The sequence below is a fragment of the Dermacentor andersoni genome, chromosome 7, assembly GCF_023375885.2.
Source record: "Dermacentor andersoni chromosome 7, qqDerAnde1_hic_scaffold, whole genome shotgun sequence".
Lineage (NCBI taxonomy): Eukaryota > Metazoa > Arthropoda > Arachnida > Ixodida > Ixodidae > Dermacentor > Dermacentor andersoni.
This window is the reverse complement of record NC_092820.1, coordinates 102,948,113-102,961,655: the sequence shown is the minus strand read 5'-3', so window position 1 is coordinate 102,961,655 and position 13,543 is coordinate 102,948,113. Positions and strand designations below refer to the sequence as shown.

General features: G+C 49.0%; 1 protein-coding gene across 1 annotated transcript in view; it reads right to left on the bottom strand.

Moving 5' to 3' along the window:
• The window catches only part of LOC126534741 (protein spaetzle-like), a 44,440-nt gene extending 33,098 nt beyond the window's left edge, over positions 1-11,342 (bottom strand). Inside the window, exon 1 of the mRNA XM_050181986.2 lies at positions 11,206-11,342. Coding sequence (XP_050037943.2) covers positions 11,206-11,307 — 102 coding nt within the window. The 5' untranslated portion in view covers positions 11,308-11,342. The remainder of the gene's footprint in view (positions 1-11,205) is intronic.
• Between the last annotated feature and the right edge of the window lie 2,201 nt (positions 11,343-13,543).

The following is a 13,543-nucleotide window of genomic DNA, read 5'->3' as shown; positions in this document are numbered from 1 at the left end:
GTGGCCACTAGTTGTCCCTGAATTTGAAAAAAGCGTAGGGATGGTCTTTTTTTAATGTAACAACACAATCAACCACTTTCGAGCAAAATGTATTGTCTTGGCATGCCTCGGTAATTGTCTACCCAGCTTTCGAGGAAAGGCACTTTACCTTGAGGAGCCCCGTCTCAGTTCCCTTCTCTGACCAAGCGGTCTGATGATGCCACTATCAAGGGATGAACTTCATGAGCATGAAGTCCTGTGCCAAAGACCTCAACGTCTTTATCATACAGCTGCATTATTGCACTGTAATTTTCTGCAGCTACCGCTTAATTTCGGAGGCCATCCAGCCTTGGGTCACTTGGTCCAAGGTTGTCTTTCTTGCGAGGATACAAAATGTCTTTAACAAATCCATCGGATTTTATGCAGCGCATTTTTCTGTGAACGTTAGACTCTGTCAGGCGTTTTTCAGGCCAATTCTTTCAGCTTTCCATAATAGATTGTTACTCTGGACGACCGTATCCATGTAAATTTTGGCTCTCTCTGCAGATGTGAGTGGCACCTGCTGTGTCCAGTAGTTGGCAAACAATGCCAAGCATCCCCTTGAGTGGAGGTCCACAATGTCGGCGATTCCACTGGTGTTGTGCACGGGTGCTGGTTTGCTAGCGCTTTACCGATTCCAGAACAAATGTGGAGCCCACTGAGCCCTCCTTTTTCTGAAGTTCTTAAGTGCAGAATGTCCTTTTGACTGGAAGCCAGATGGTAGTTTCCTCTTTGCCTCGGCTAGCACGGCCTTGTTCCCCACAAGCTTGCAGAAAGTTATGTTGTCACCTGAAAGCATAAAAAAAGCGTGTAGTATTCTTTGAAGCCTAGCAGTTTTTGATGCATGATTCGATTGACTTTCTGCCTATGTGTACAACTGTAGTATTGATTAAAGGTTGGTGCCCATTCTCATTAAGTCATTTTCTTTTCACCTGAACGCACGCTCTGTGCTGCAAGCTGGGTTTGCTGTTGGCTTTCTGCCCATGACACACTAGTTTTTGAAGATGACTCAGAAGTCTCGATGAGTAGAGTTGTTAACATGCAAATAATGCTAATACGCACACCTACATGTATAGGGCTATGCTGCACCTTTACAGTATACCGCGGTGTTTCCGACATCGGGAGGTTTTTAAATTAACGTGCATTTTCGTTTGGCAAGTGTGTTTACCTTGTGTTGGAGTCATTCATTTGCAAGGCATGCCGGTGCAGGATGGCGTCCGAATGCTCGCAAGAGCAAAAAGAAGAGCAGCAATGTATTGGAAGTTTTGACTGAGCCTGCGAGTTAAGACAATGCATAAATGACAAAATTTTTCTTTTGACAGTTTAGTTTTCAAAAGGAATGTCGTAGTACAATCCTCGACATGGAAGAACAATAAAGATATTATTAGTTGCCGATCCTAAGTGCGACGGCTTTACTGGTTTCCTCTGAAAGGCTGATAGTTACAATCGACCAGCCCGTGCTGTTCTAGCATGTTCGGTTCGTCAGTCGGTAACACGTTCGCACATGTTCTGTGGAAGGAAACAACTGAGTCCGCACATGCTGTCTGGGCAAGCGGATGTGTACTTCTGTCCACTCTCGTCTAGTTAAAGAAGCGACGAACTCGTTAAACATGTTTTTCACCTCGTAAAATGCGCCCGTGATTCAACTACGCCGTAGAAAGCGGAGTAACAGCTCTGAACAACGGAACGTGACTGAGACAGACGAAGCGCTGCAACGCAGTGGTCGCAACGCTCCGTCTGTCTCAGTCACGTCCCATTGTCAAGAGCTGTTGCTCCGTTTTCTACAGACATGTACCAACCAGCCCAAGTTATTGCAGTTTATCGCCTACGCCTTACGGTCACACAAATAACCGCGACACGCCTTTGGAATGACGCAATGATTCCTATACAAGCAGATTGGAAGTGGCACTCTTTAGTAGCATGAGTAAAAAAGAGAGATTCAGGACTCACCCAGCAACGCAGTTGCAGTAAGCTTGTACAACACATGTCATGTTTTCCTCGCAGAGGGCAACGATTTGTCTCTAATGCCCAGGTTTCATTGAGCAGAGGCATATGCTCCCTACGATATGAAGCTCACATCTAGCAGGATGGCGAGTAGAACAACATTCCAACCGGCGAACATACTTCTCTTCTTAAACTTCCAACCCTTTTGCAGCCCACGGCTCGTAAACGCGCCGAAAAGGGCTTCAATGACACGCTCACCCACAGGCGGCACATGTGTCAGGTCGGCAGTCTACGAGCCGCCTGAGCCTAAAAATTTCTTCACCTTGTCAGCACAAAAGTTGATGTTCATGCTTAGCTTCACCTACTACCGAATAGCGTACCACAACATTACCGCTATTTTTCATTAATGCCTCCGGTGCAAGTAATACGAAACACGACAGCACGCGAACACAGGCATTCACAACCGAGATAATGCAGTCGAAGAAAGCGTGGAGAGCATGGCTGCCAACCCACGAATTCAGAATTTCTCTACCGGGCACCTGAAATTTTCCTATTTCTATCGAAATTTCACCAGCTTGCCCAAGTAAATATATATTACTAAATATTCGTTGTTTTATTCATCACTTCCGTTTTTACGATGAGAAATATTGTTACATAGCCTTTACACCTCGCGTAAATTTCGCAAAAATAAGTTCTGCGGGCTAAAACCATGGCCAAAGCAAATTGGCGAGGTGAAGTGCTACCGGGATATCCAAACGGATAAATGCAACCCCATCTTTGGCTTAGACGTAATGCACCTCATCAGAACATAGTCCTATTTTATTAACTTTCTTTTGCAAAATTTTTGAGAAAAAAATTCCTCGAGTGCTCCAGTGTTGCCAGATGATCGCACAACAAACGGCCAAACGGCTGGAGCGAATAACCCAAAAGTAGTCGATGCCGCTGATATTCGAATGTTACCTAAAAAAAAACATAAATTGCCTATAAGATTCCAGCTATATACAAAGCCAAAAATTTCCCTCAAATTAACAAGATTTCCCTTATCATCACACATACCTGAAATTTACCTTAATCTGGGAAATTTACACGGAGGAAGGAAACTAAGGAGAGGCCCTACCCCCTCCGCGCGCTAGGAGAAAAGTGTGGCGGAAATGACGTAGTAGGTTCTCATTTTTTTGCTGCTTTTTTGGTTTTTTTGTTGTATGGCCACGCCTTTTGGGCCACAATGGCGGCGTTGTTATGGTTTTGAGCGCTCACACGTGTTGCTCTGGTAGGTTTCGGGCCGTGGCAATGGCGCTGAGTGGGCGGGTTTGCGTTAGTCACCGTGTCTTGTTGCGCTGTGTTACCTGCACCGTGCTCTGCCAGATGTTGCGCGAGTGCGCGCGACACCACGCGTAGCGCGGCGTGGTTTCGCGAAAGATGTAAACAAGAGAGGAGGGTGGCCCAAAAGGCGGAGCATCGCCATGAGCAACGCCAAATTCCGGCTTCACTTTTGCTTCACAAAGAGTGACGTCAGGGCTTCTCCTTAGTTTCCTTCCTCCGTGGAAATTTACCTCGAGTTGGCAGCCTTGGTGGAGAGAGCCACAAGTCGTGATTCTGGCAGTCGCCGCTTGAGGCGCGCCACAGTTCTGGAAAAGGCCAATTGGCGCAGCTCGGGGTCGCTTTGCTTTTGTGGAGGCTAATGCTTGGAAACCCACCGGGCCAGCAGGCGCAGCGCCGATCCACGCCTCTGCATCAGCTGCCTCATTTTCGGCCCCAGAGATACCGCGGATATCCGCAGAAAATTCGGAGGTAAAGGAAAGTTGCCGACGCGGCCGTTCTGAGTACGAAGAACTGTTGTTATTGAAAACAAGGGTTATCGGCTTGTGGTCGGTCAGGATAGAAAAACTACAGCCTTCAAGAACAAAAGAACGGATATGCTTGACAGCGCCATAAATGGTCAACATCTCTCTCCCGAAGGTGCTGTAGCGAGCTTCTGCAGGTTTGAGGTGCTTTGAGAAGAAGCCTAGTAGCCTCCAGTCTGTGTCATCGTGCTGCTGCAGTCTACTGCGCCCACTGCCGTGGTCGATGCACCTACCACTAGGCGAATTGGCGCGTCGGGCAACAATGAATTAGCAACACCGTGGTCGCCAACCACGTTTTCACTTCCTGGAAGGAGTGTTCGTGCTCCGTGGACCAGTGGAAGGTAGGCGTTTTTTGGAGTCGCGACGCAGCAGGTCGGTAAGCGGCTGAAGAACTTGCGCACAGGATGGTATGAAGCGCCTGTGCAAATTTATGAGCACCAAAAATGCGCGTAACTTTCGGAAGAAAGTTGGAGAGGGGAAGTCCTCGATTTCCCTCACCCGTGATTCCAGTGGCTTGATGCGTTGGGGTGAAACAAGATTGCCAAGAAAATTCAGGGTTTCAATTGGGAAAATTAATTTCTGGGGCTTTAGGACCAGGCCGTGCTCATCCAGTCGCTCAAATAAAAGGCGAAGGTGAACTTTCTCATCTTCGTCTGTGCGACTTGCAACGAGAATGTCGTCAAGGTAGACGGAAATGAACAGCAGTCCGCGTGTAACCTCGTCCATGAACCTCTAAAAAGTTTGCGCCGCATTCTTCAAACCGCGAGGAATACGGACAAACTCAAATAGGCCAACTGGAGCAGCGATTGCTGTTTTCAGAGTGTCCCTGGTTTCGAGAGGAAGTTGGTGGTACGCGCTCACCAAATCAATCTTGCTGTTTATTTTGGTTCCTGCGAGACGCGCGCCGAAGTCATGTGTGTGGGGAAGGGGATATTGATCCGGAGTAGTGACGGAATTCAAAGCTTGGTAATCACCCCAAGGCTGCCAGTCGCCACTATCCTGCTTTACAAGCAGATGGAGAAGTGAACCCTAACTGCTGGAGGAAGGACAAATAAGGTCGTGCTTAAGCATGTCTTCGAACTCACGGCGGGAGACTTCGAACCTCCGTCCAGCGAGCCTCCGTAGCCGGCAGGCGTCATCTTGTGTTTCACGGCCAGCGCATTGTTGCGGGGCTTCGTGAGTGGTGGATACTCAGCAAATATCTTGTCATACGTTGAGAACGGCCGAAACGTGTGGATGCCAGATGAGGCGAAGTCGGACTGCAGGCCAGGTACATCGAGGTGTGTGACGTTATCCTTTGGGCGCCGATCGCGAACACTCACATCTAGGTTGAAATGGCCGAGGAAGTCCACTCCCAGTATGGCAAAGCTTACGTTGGCGATCACACGCACGCATCTGTGCAAGCGCCGAAGTCTGATGTATAGCGTTATTGACCGGAGCCCAGACGATGCGATGGCAGTGGTGTTCGCTGCATGGAGCGTGGGTGTGGACTTGCCGGGTTGGAGATTGGCGGCCACGGCGGTAACGATAGACAGCTCCGTTCCGATGTCGAAGAGGAGGCGAGTGCCGGCGATGCAGTCGACTACGAAGAATAGAGGGCTTGCTCGAGGGCCGATGTCGCATGCCGCCGTTAGCGACTAGCCGGTGCGTTTCCCGTCCACGAACAGGGCTGAGTGCAGCGACTTCACGAAAGCGACGTTGGTGCTAGCACAACTGCTGCGGCGAGTCTCTGGGTGCACTGCGAGACTGTGAAGCCGAACGGTTGCGCCGAAGTTGGTCGTCAGTGTTGCCGCCAGTCATCAGCTTCTGCAGTGCACTGGTAAGGCGGTTGACTTTTTTCTCCAGGCGCGATAGTCAGTCTTCTGTGTTTGAAACTTTCGCAGTGGTGATAGGTAGCTGTGCCGCTGACGAGCAGTCGCATATGCGGTCAGCGCGTGCAGCTAGCCTACTGGGTCTCATTTTGTCGGAACCCGCCAGTGCCACGCGTGCGAGCTCAGTTCGCACGGAGGCGTTGCAAGAACCGCTCGCACAAAATTGGAAGCTACCCTTGTTTTCGGAGTGATCGCCTAGTAACTCAAGCACACAATGCAGTAGTTGTGACAGTCGTTGGTGGCTGAGTTCTTCGAAGAGGAGTTGTTGGAGCCTACTCAGTTGCGATGGCTCGAGGCACTGCAGGAAGATGCGTTCCAGGTCATCGTACGCGCTGGCCGAAAGCGTACCCGATAGGAAGTCGTCTATGGCATCGGCGATGTCGGAGGGTAGCGCGGCGACTGCGTGCAGGTACTTTACTGTCGGTGAAGTGATGCGCCGGAGTTGAAAACCAGCGTCAACCTGCATAAACCAAACTCGAGAATTGTTGTGCCAGAAGCTGGGAAGCTGAAGCTCTGCGGCGATGACAGGAGACGCAATCGTGGTGTCGTCTCGGTCAGCAAGAGTAGGAGCAGCGTCGTCCATGGCTAGTGCTCGAAAAAGACATAAATGTCCCACGTCACCATTTGTTGGGAGCTCGGTTTAGCGGAGGCAAGGAATACAAGTTTTGACAGCTGGCTTTATACAACAGTACAGCCATTATGAGAACAAAGAACAACTGCGCAAAAAAGAACAAGACAAGGAAAGAACCACACGACAGGGGCGCAGACTAACAACTGGTTTAATGCTCCAACGCCTCTTTCCCACCAACATCAGAACGCATGCGCACCAGCCACAAAGGCCAATGCCGCTATCATGTGGTCAAGCCTAGAAACGCCAACTCCTTACGGTACAAATGTGTGGAAGCTTCGCTAACACATTTATCAGGCCCTAATCTCGCGATTTCTAAAGCTTCGATTACTTCACGCTCTTTCTTATCCCTTGCGCGTCCGACAATCTTAGTCCTGCCGGAAAGTGGGGTACAAGCATTGCCGTCATGCCTGCAGGTCTTGCAATGTTTAGGAAGATGCTGTCCTCTAGAATCATCTAGGGAATTGGCATGTTCTAACAATCTAATATTAATGCAGCGGCCTGTTTGTCCAACGTACACGTTGCCACAACTCAGCGGAATCTCATAGATGACATTCGCTCTTCAGGGCACAAACTTGTTCCTGTGGTTAGTGCAGCACTCGATTTTCTTTTTCCTATCAGGTCTAACTAAATTGCACAGACTAGACAGCTTACAAGGTGCCGAAAAGAGAACCTGTATGCCGAATTTACCCGCGACCCTCTTCAGGCCGTGCGAGACCCTGTGGACATAGGGCATAACTTCATACTTCCTCCTCTCCTGAGGGTCCGCCCCACGAGGCTTTGAACTTAATCGGAAGGACTTCAACAGGGACTCGGCAACAGCCCGAAGAAGGGCCAACGGAAAACCGGCCGACCGAAGGCGATCAGCTTGGGCATCAAAACTGGACTGAGCCTTATGAGGGCAGGACTTCACTAACGAAGCCCTGAGGCACGTTGACGCAATCCCCCTCTTGACCAGCTTCGAATGGCTCGAGTTGAAGGGTAGAAGTGCTTTTTTCGACCTAGGCATGTAAGCCCAGCAGAGGTGGTCAGGGTCATTAAAAAATAACCTTAAGTCTAAGAATTGCAAGCAAGAATTTTCAGGAAGTTCAACAGTAAAATTAAAACTGGCAAAAGCAGACTTGTAAGATGCTAAAACCTCCGATGCCACCTGTGTCAAGTTGTCGTTGTGGTCTAAATTTAAAAGAATTAAAAAATCATCGACGTATCGGAACACACGAACGATGCGGTCGTCAGAAAGTACCCGCGATAGCGAGCGGTCAAGTTCGGCTAAAAGAATCTCAGACAAAACAGGGGCTACACACGACCCGATACAAATGCCGCGTTTTTGGACATAAAATTTATCCTGAAAACTCACAATGGTTGAAGAAAGATATGTCTTAAGCAACTCTAGAAAACCTTCCACAGAAATACCACACGCATTCTGGAAAGACACAGCGCCAGATCGTTCAATACAGTTCCGGACTGCGCAGAACAGGTCTTCATGGGGAAGGGAATAGAACAGCTCTTCAATGTCAACCGAGAAGCCCGAGTTAACAGCAGAAAGGTTATCCCCTAGTACTTGTAGGTTATCCCCTAGTACTTCGTTGGAGCATTAAACCAGTTGTTAGTCTGCGCCCGTGTCGTGTGGTTCTTTCCTTGTCTTGTTCTTTTTTGCGCAGTTTTTCTTTGTTCTCATAATGTCATACCACCGTACGCTTCTAGACTTCTAGAGTACAGCCAGGTTTGCCAAGTGACAGTCGTGGCGCCCCAGTCGGGTAGCCGCTCTTCGGTTCCAAGAAAGAGCAGGTGGCCAATGACCCCCACGGCGAGGCACGGCGAGGTAAACTGGATTTCCGAGAATCGGAGTCAAAGTAGCGACGGACGGTCGCTACAGACTGTCACATTCATACAGCGTGCTTGCAGTTCCTGATTTAAAGACACGAACACTTTTATTGGTGAAATAGACCGAGGGGGTCTCTTACGCATGAATCTTCACCAAATTGTTTGGTACGAAAAACTGCAGATATTTCTCTGTCTCATCTGCTTCTTTCCTCTTCTGTAGCACAAGCGGGACCAAGGCGCGGATGAATTTGACTCGATGAAGATACCCACGAGGGCTGTGGCGCATGAAGCCAGAATATAGATAAGTAATAATAATCTAATGAGTGATGTTTAGCGAGATTAATTCACAGACGACCTCTTTGGGACGCTTTGTAAGGGAGGGGGCTTCTCACGTGCAGAGCCAAAGGTTGTTCTCTGTCGCTGCAGCTTAAAGCTCGAGTCAGACAAAACATCATTGCGCCCAGGTTACGGCTCTAGCTTTGCGCTGCGTGAGATACACAATAGCTACTTGGGTGAGTTGGCTTAGCATTGTAAAACTTGAGTGCGGAAGTGTGGACAATGACATAAACAAGAGCTTGAATGTGAAAGCAAGGTGAGGGCTTGTGGTGGTCTAAAGGGAGAGGAGTGGGTTGTCATATCACCGTAGCTAGAACTTAATTTAATCCAGTTTCCCCGCAACCGTTGTCTTGTCTATAGTAGTCGCATTTCCTTGTATTCTCACGTGACCTTTTCCCATTCCCCTGCCCCCTCACCTTGTATGGAAACTACGAGTGAAGAGTGGCAAGATGGTTATAGGACTGCGTCGGTTCTACCAACACCCCCTGTTCCCCCATTCTCTGCCTCCTCCCCCGCCCTCCTCTTTACCATTCTAGCCAGCTTCCTTCTGGACTTGGGTGTAGTAGAAATGCAAGCGCAGCAATTTCTGCAGTGGTTTTGCGGGAGGTCCAGGATAATTACAGCTGTCTAGAGGTGAATGTGGCGGTTGCCGCCCAGGTAGCTCCAGAGGGCACTGTGCCCATTCGACATTGTGCAAAAGTCCAAACGAGTTTCTCACGTCTTCTTTCTTCTCTGCCACGCTCTTTCCATGTATATCATCATCAGCAGTAGCACATTTTCTGTCCGCTGCAGGACAAAGGCCTCTCCCTTCGATATCGAATTACCCCTGTCCGGCGCCAACCGACTCCAACTAGCGCCTGCGAATTTCTTAACTTCATCACCCCACCTAGACTTCTGCCGTGCTCGACTACGCTTATCTTCTCTTGGACACCCATTCCGTAACTGTAATGATCCACCGGTTATCTAACCTGCGCATTAGATGACTTGACCAGCTGCATTTTTTTCTCTTCATGTCAATTAGAATATCGGCTATTCCCGTTTGCTCTCTGATCAGCACCGCTCTCTTCCTGTCTGTTAACGTTACGCCTAACATTCTTCGTTTCATCGCTCTTTGCGCGGTTCTTAACTTGTTTTCGAGCTTCTTTGGCAGTCTGCAAGTTTCTGCCTCATAAGTGGTAAGCTTCAAGTCAGGATCTCACAATGTCTGCCGTAAACGCTCCAAGCCATTTTTATTCTTCTGTAAACGTCCTTCACGAGATCAGGGTCCCCCGTGAGTAATTGACCTAGGTAAACATACTGCTTCAGACTCTAGATGCTAACGGGCGATCCTGAACCTTTGTTCCCTTGCCAAGCTATTGATCATTGTCTTTGTCCTCTGCATATTAATCTTGAACCCCGCTCTTACACTCTGTCTGTTAAGGTACTCAATCATTTTGCAGTAACTCGTGCCCAGTGTTGCTGAACAGGACAATGTCATCTGGAAATCGAAGATTGCTGAGATATTCGCCGTTGATCCTCACTCCTAAGCCTTCCCAGTTTAATAGCTTGAATACTTTCAAGCACGCAGTGAATAGCCTAACCGAGAGAACGAGCACAGCGAAAGATGAAAGAGCGAACGCGGAGCGCAACAGGGGATGAAAGGCGGCGATATCGGAGACAGCGCGAAGAGAAAAGTGGAGGAAGAGGCTACAGTGAAAGCATGGGGCAGAGAGCGGAGAAAGCTCTAGAGTATGGCGAAATAGAAGAAAAGCGTAGTGACGCGCGAGACGGGCTCTGCATCGATAACCGCTATGAGGTGGCGCCAGAGTAGCGCACCGTCGTCTGCTCACCGATGACATGTGGCGAACGCGTCGACCGATACAAAATATGGAAACAAAGTGCTATATAAGCGAAGGTCTGTCTGCGGCTGCTGCTGTGAACCACGCCCACGCGTCACCCACGCGCTGCCTCTCGCGATCTCCCGATTAGCGAGGCAGTCGCGCCACAGTTCCCTACGTTTGCAATGTGCCGCACCAGACAGATTGTCCGCGCCAGCGAATATATCGCGAAATGAAAACACGTATGCAGCTGCGCTTAAATTTCGCATTAAGGACAATCATAACTGTCGCTTAATTTTTTTTTGTTTTGCCAACATGGTAGTCCCACGTTTCGAAAAACGTTTGACAGCGGGTAACCAAAGGGACACATACATAGATTTCTGGTCGTCTATGTTCAAGGAATAGTGAATACACGCAGAAATTTTACTACTAGCAGTACTTTTGAGATATGAGATTTGAAAATGCGCTACGGAATATTTTCTCGTTCTAGTTAGCAGTTTCCCAAAAGCCTGCCTCTAACAGCTCGGGACGATTTTAACTTAGACGCCAACACATATTTTTAGCCAGATTTTTGAGAAAGACATCTAGAAAGTGAAGCTAGTCTTGAGATTTCTACTAAGCAGACATGACCTCGGAACTCGTCGGCTTCAATTTCGTAATTCCATCATGTGACTTAAGTTAGCAATAAAAAGTTAATTAGAACATTTTAAGCCATTACGAAATTATTTTGTGAATTTCTTTTGCTGCTAACGCCCGCCTAGCCGCGGAAAAAATTTTCTTTTGCTTAAAAGTAGCACGCGTTCTGCCGAAAATTCCAGAATATGTGAAACAGCGATTCAGTTAAATGAACACGTAATATTTAGTGCAGTATTTCAGTTATGTTTTGTTTAGATTGCAGTTTCGCGTACGCTGACTAATTTTACCTGGATTAGCGTCCCACAGAGATTCATCTGGTTATAGCACTTCGCATAACCGGCGCATCTGTCTCTCTCAAAAGAAAAGCAAGCCAGTGCATAAATATGCATGCTCACAATCTGGCGTTCTTGCCAGGCATCAACGACTGGGAACAATTTCCCCAAGAATGCTTTTCAATAGTTTATTCCACAAAACGCTTTGGAGAACATGTGTGTGTTGAATGGATTACAACTGAAGAAAGGCTGTATATAGCGCTAGCACTTCAGAATAGCCTACACAGCTGCCCGTATCGTTCAATCACGTACTCAACAAAGCGTCAAAAATAGTACAATGAAAAGCAGCAACCCTGACAAAGGAGGAATAAAACACGGTGCTTCTCAAGGGAAATGACTTGCTGCCTGAGCATAGTTCGTTGTCAGAGGGCCTGAGAGAGAGAGAGAAGCAACTTTATTTTCCAAGGGATTATGGCACGCGTAGGTCCCAGGTCCCCGCACGACCCCACTCCACGCGTTTGTGAGTTCATGGAGTTTCATGATGTGGCCAACCCGGCCAGTGGCGATCTTCTGCCTGGCTGGGTCCGCCGAGCGCAGTAGTGCCTCCCATTCCTCCCAGGTGGTCAGGAGCTCCGGGCCCCGCGGGGGAGGGTCCACCGGGCATTCAAGGAGAATGTGGGTAAGGGTAGCGAAGGGGTGGGTGCATTGAGCACAGGAGTGAGTGTATGCTCCCGGATGGATGCGGGAGAGGAAGAAGCGGGAAGGAAGAGCGCGAGTCTGAAGGCGGAGCCATAATATTAGGTGATAACTGTCAAGGGATTGGTGGAGCTGCCGTTCGGCACGGTATGCCTGGCTCACACGCTGAACGAGTGCGTGCGCTCCCGGGGAGAGCTCGACTGCGAATCCGCCACCTCCCGGTTGATGAGACCTCGGGCGTGGTCATTGGCGGCTTCGCTACCGGGTTTCGCAAAGTGCGAGAACACCCAGATCAGTTCCACATGGCGGGGCGGTTTCGTAGACTCGGCCTCGTGGAAAAGTTAGGAGTACTGTTGCTGAATTGGTAAGGACGCACTGGACATCAGCGTGTGTGAGTGCAAGCGCGATCACCGTTTCCAAAGATTCTGGGGTGGATGCATCAGGAAGGTGGAGAGTTGCGGTGGGTTGGAGTGTATTGTCAAGGTCTGCAACTGCCGCATCTTCGCCCGCGCAGGCCCCGTTCACCCGTATGGCGTCAGCTTCGGAACCGTAGTATTTGTGCAGAGCTTTCGCACGGGCTTTGCGACGGGTCGAAATGTAGCGGCGGTGGCGTAGAGGTAGAGCATCCGCATCGCGTGCAAGAGGACCGTGGTTCAAATTCCAGTGCCGCGCAATTTTCCACCGGATTAAAAAAAAGTCCGCGTGTTGATGAAATTGCACAAACAGGCCTGGAGTGCGGCCTGATCCCGGTAACGCACTCCCTCAATCCCTGGATCCGGACAGGCCGCCATTGGAATGTGAACCTGGCAACGTTTAACGCTAGAACGTTATCTAGTGAGGCGAGTCTAGCAGTGCTATTGGAGTAATTAGAGGGCAGTAAATGGGATATAATAGGGCTCAGTGAAGTTAGCAGGACAAATGAAGCATATACAGTGCTAAAAAGCGGGCACGTCCTGTGCTACCGGGGCTTAGCGGAAAGGCGAGAACTAGGAGTCGGATACCTGATTAATAAGAATATAGCTGATAACGTACAGGAATTCTATAGCATTAACGAGAGGGTGGCAGGTCTTATTGTGAACCTTAATAAGAGGCACAAATTGAAGGTCGTACAGGTGTACGCCCCTACATCCAGTCATGATGACGAGGAAGTCGAAAGCTTCTATGAAGACGTGGAATCGGCGATGGGTAAGGTCAAAACAAAATACACTGTACTGATGGGCGACTTCAATGCCAAGGTAGGCAAAAAGCAGGCTGGAGACAAGGCAGTGGGGCAATATGGCCTAGGCACTAGGAATAGCAGGGGAGAGTTATTAGTAGACTTTGCAGAACAGAATAAGATGCGGATAATGAACACCTTCTTCCGCAAGCGGGATAGCCGATAGTGTACGTGGAGGAGCCCGAATGACGGGACTAGAAATGAAATAGACTTTATACTCTGCGCTAACCCTGGCATCATACAAGATGTGGACGTGCTCGGCAAGGTGCGCTGCAGTGACCACAGGATGGTAAGAACTCGAATTAGCATAGACTTGAGGAAGGAGTGGAAGAAACTGGGACACAAGAAGCCGATCAATGAGTTAGCGGTAAGGGGGAAAATAGAGGAATTCTGGATAAAGCTACAGAACAGGTACTCGGCTTTAACACAGGAAGAGGGCGT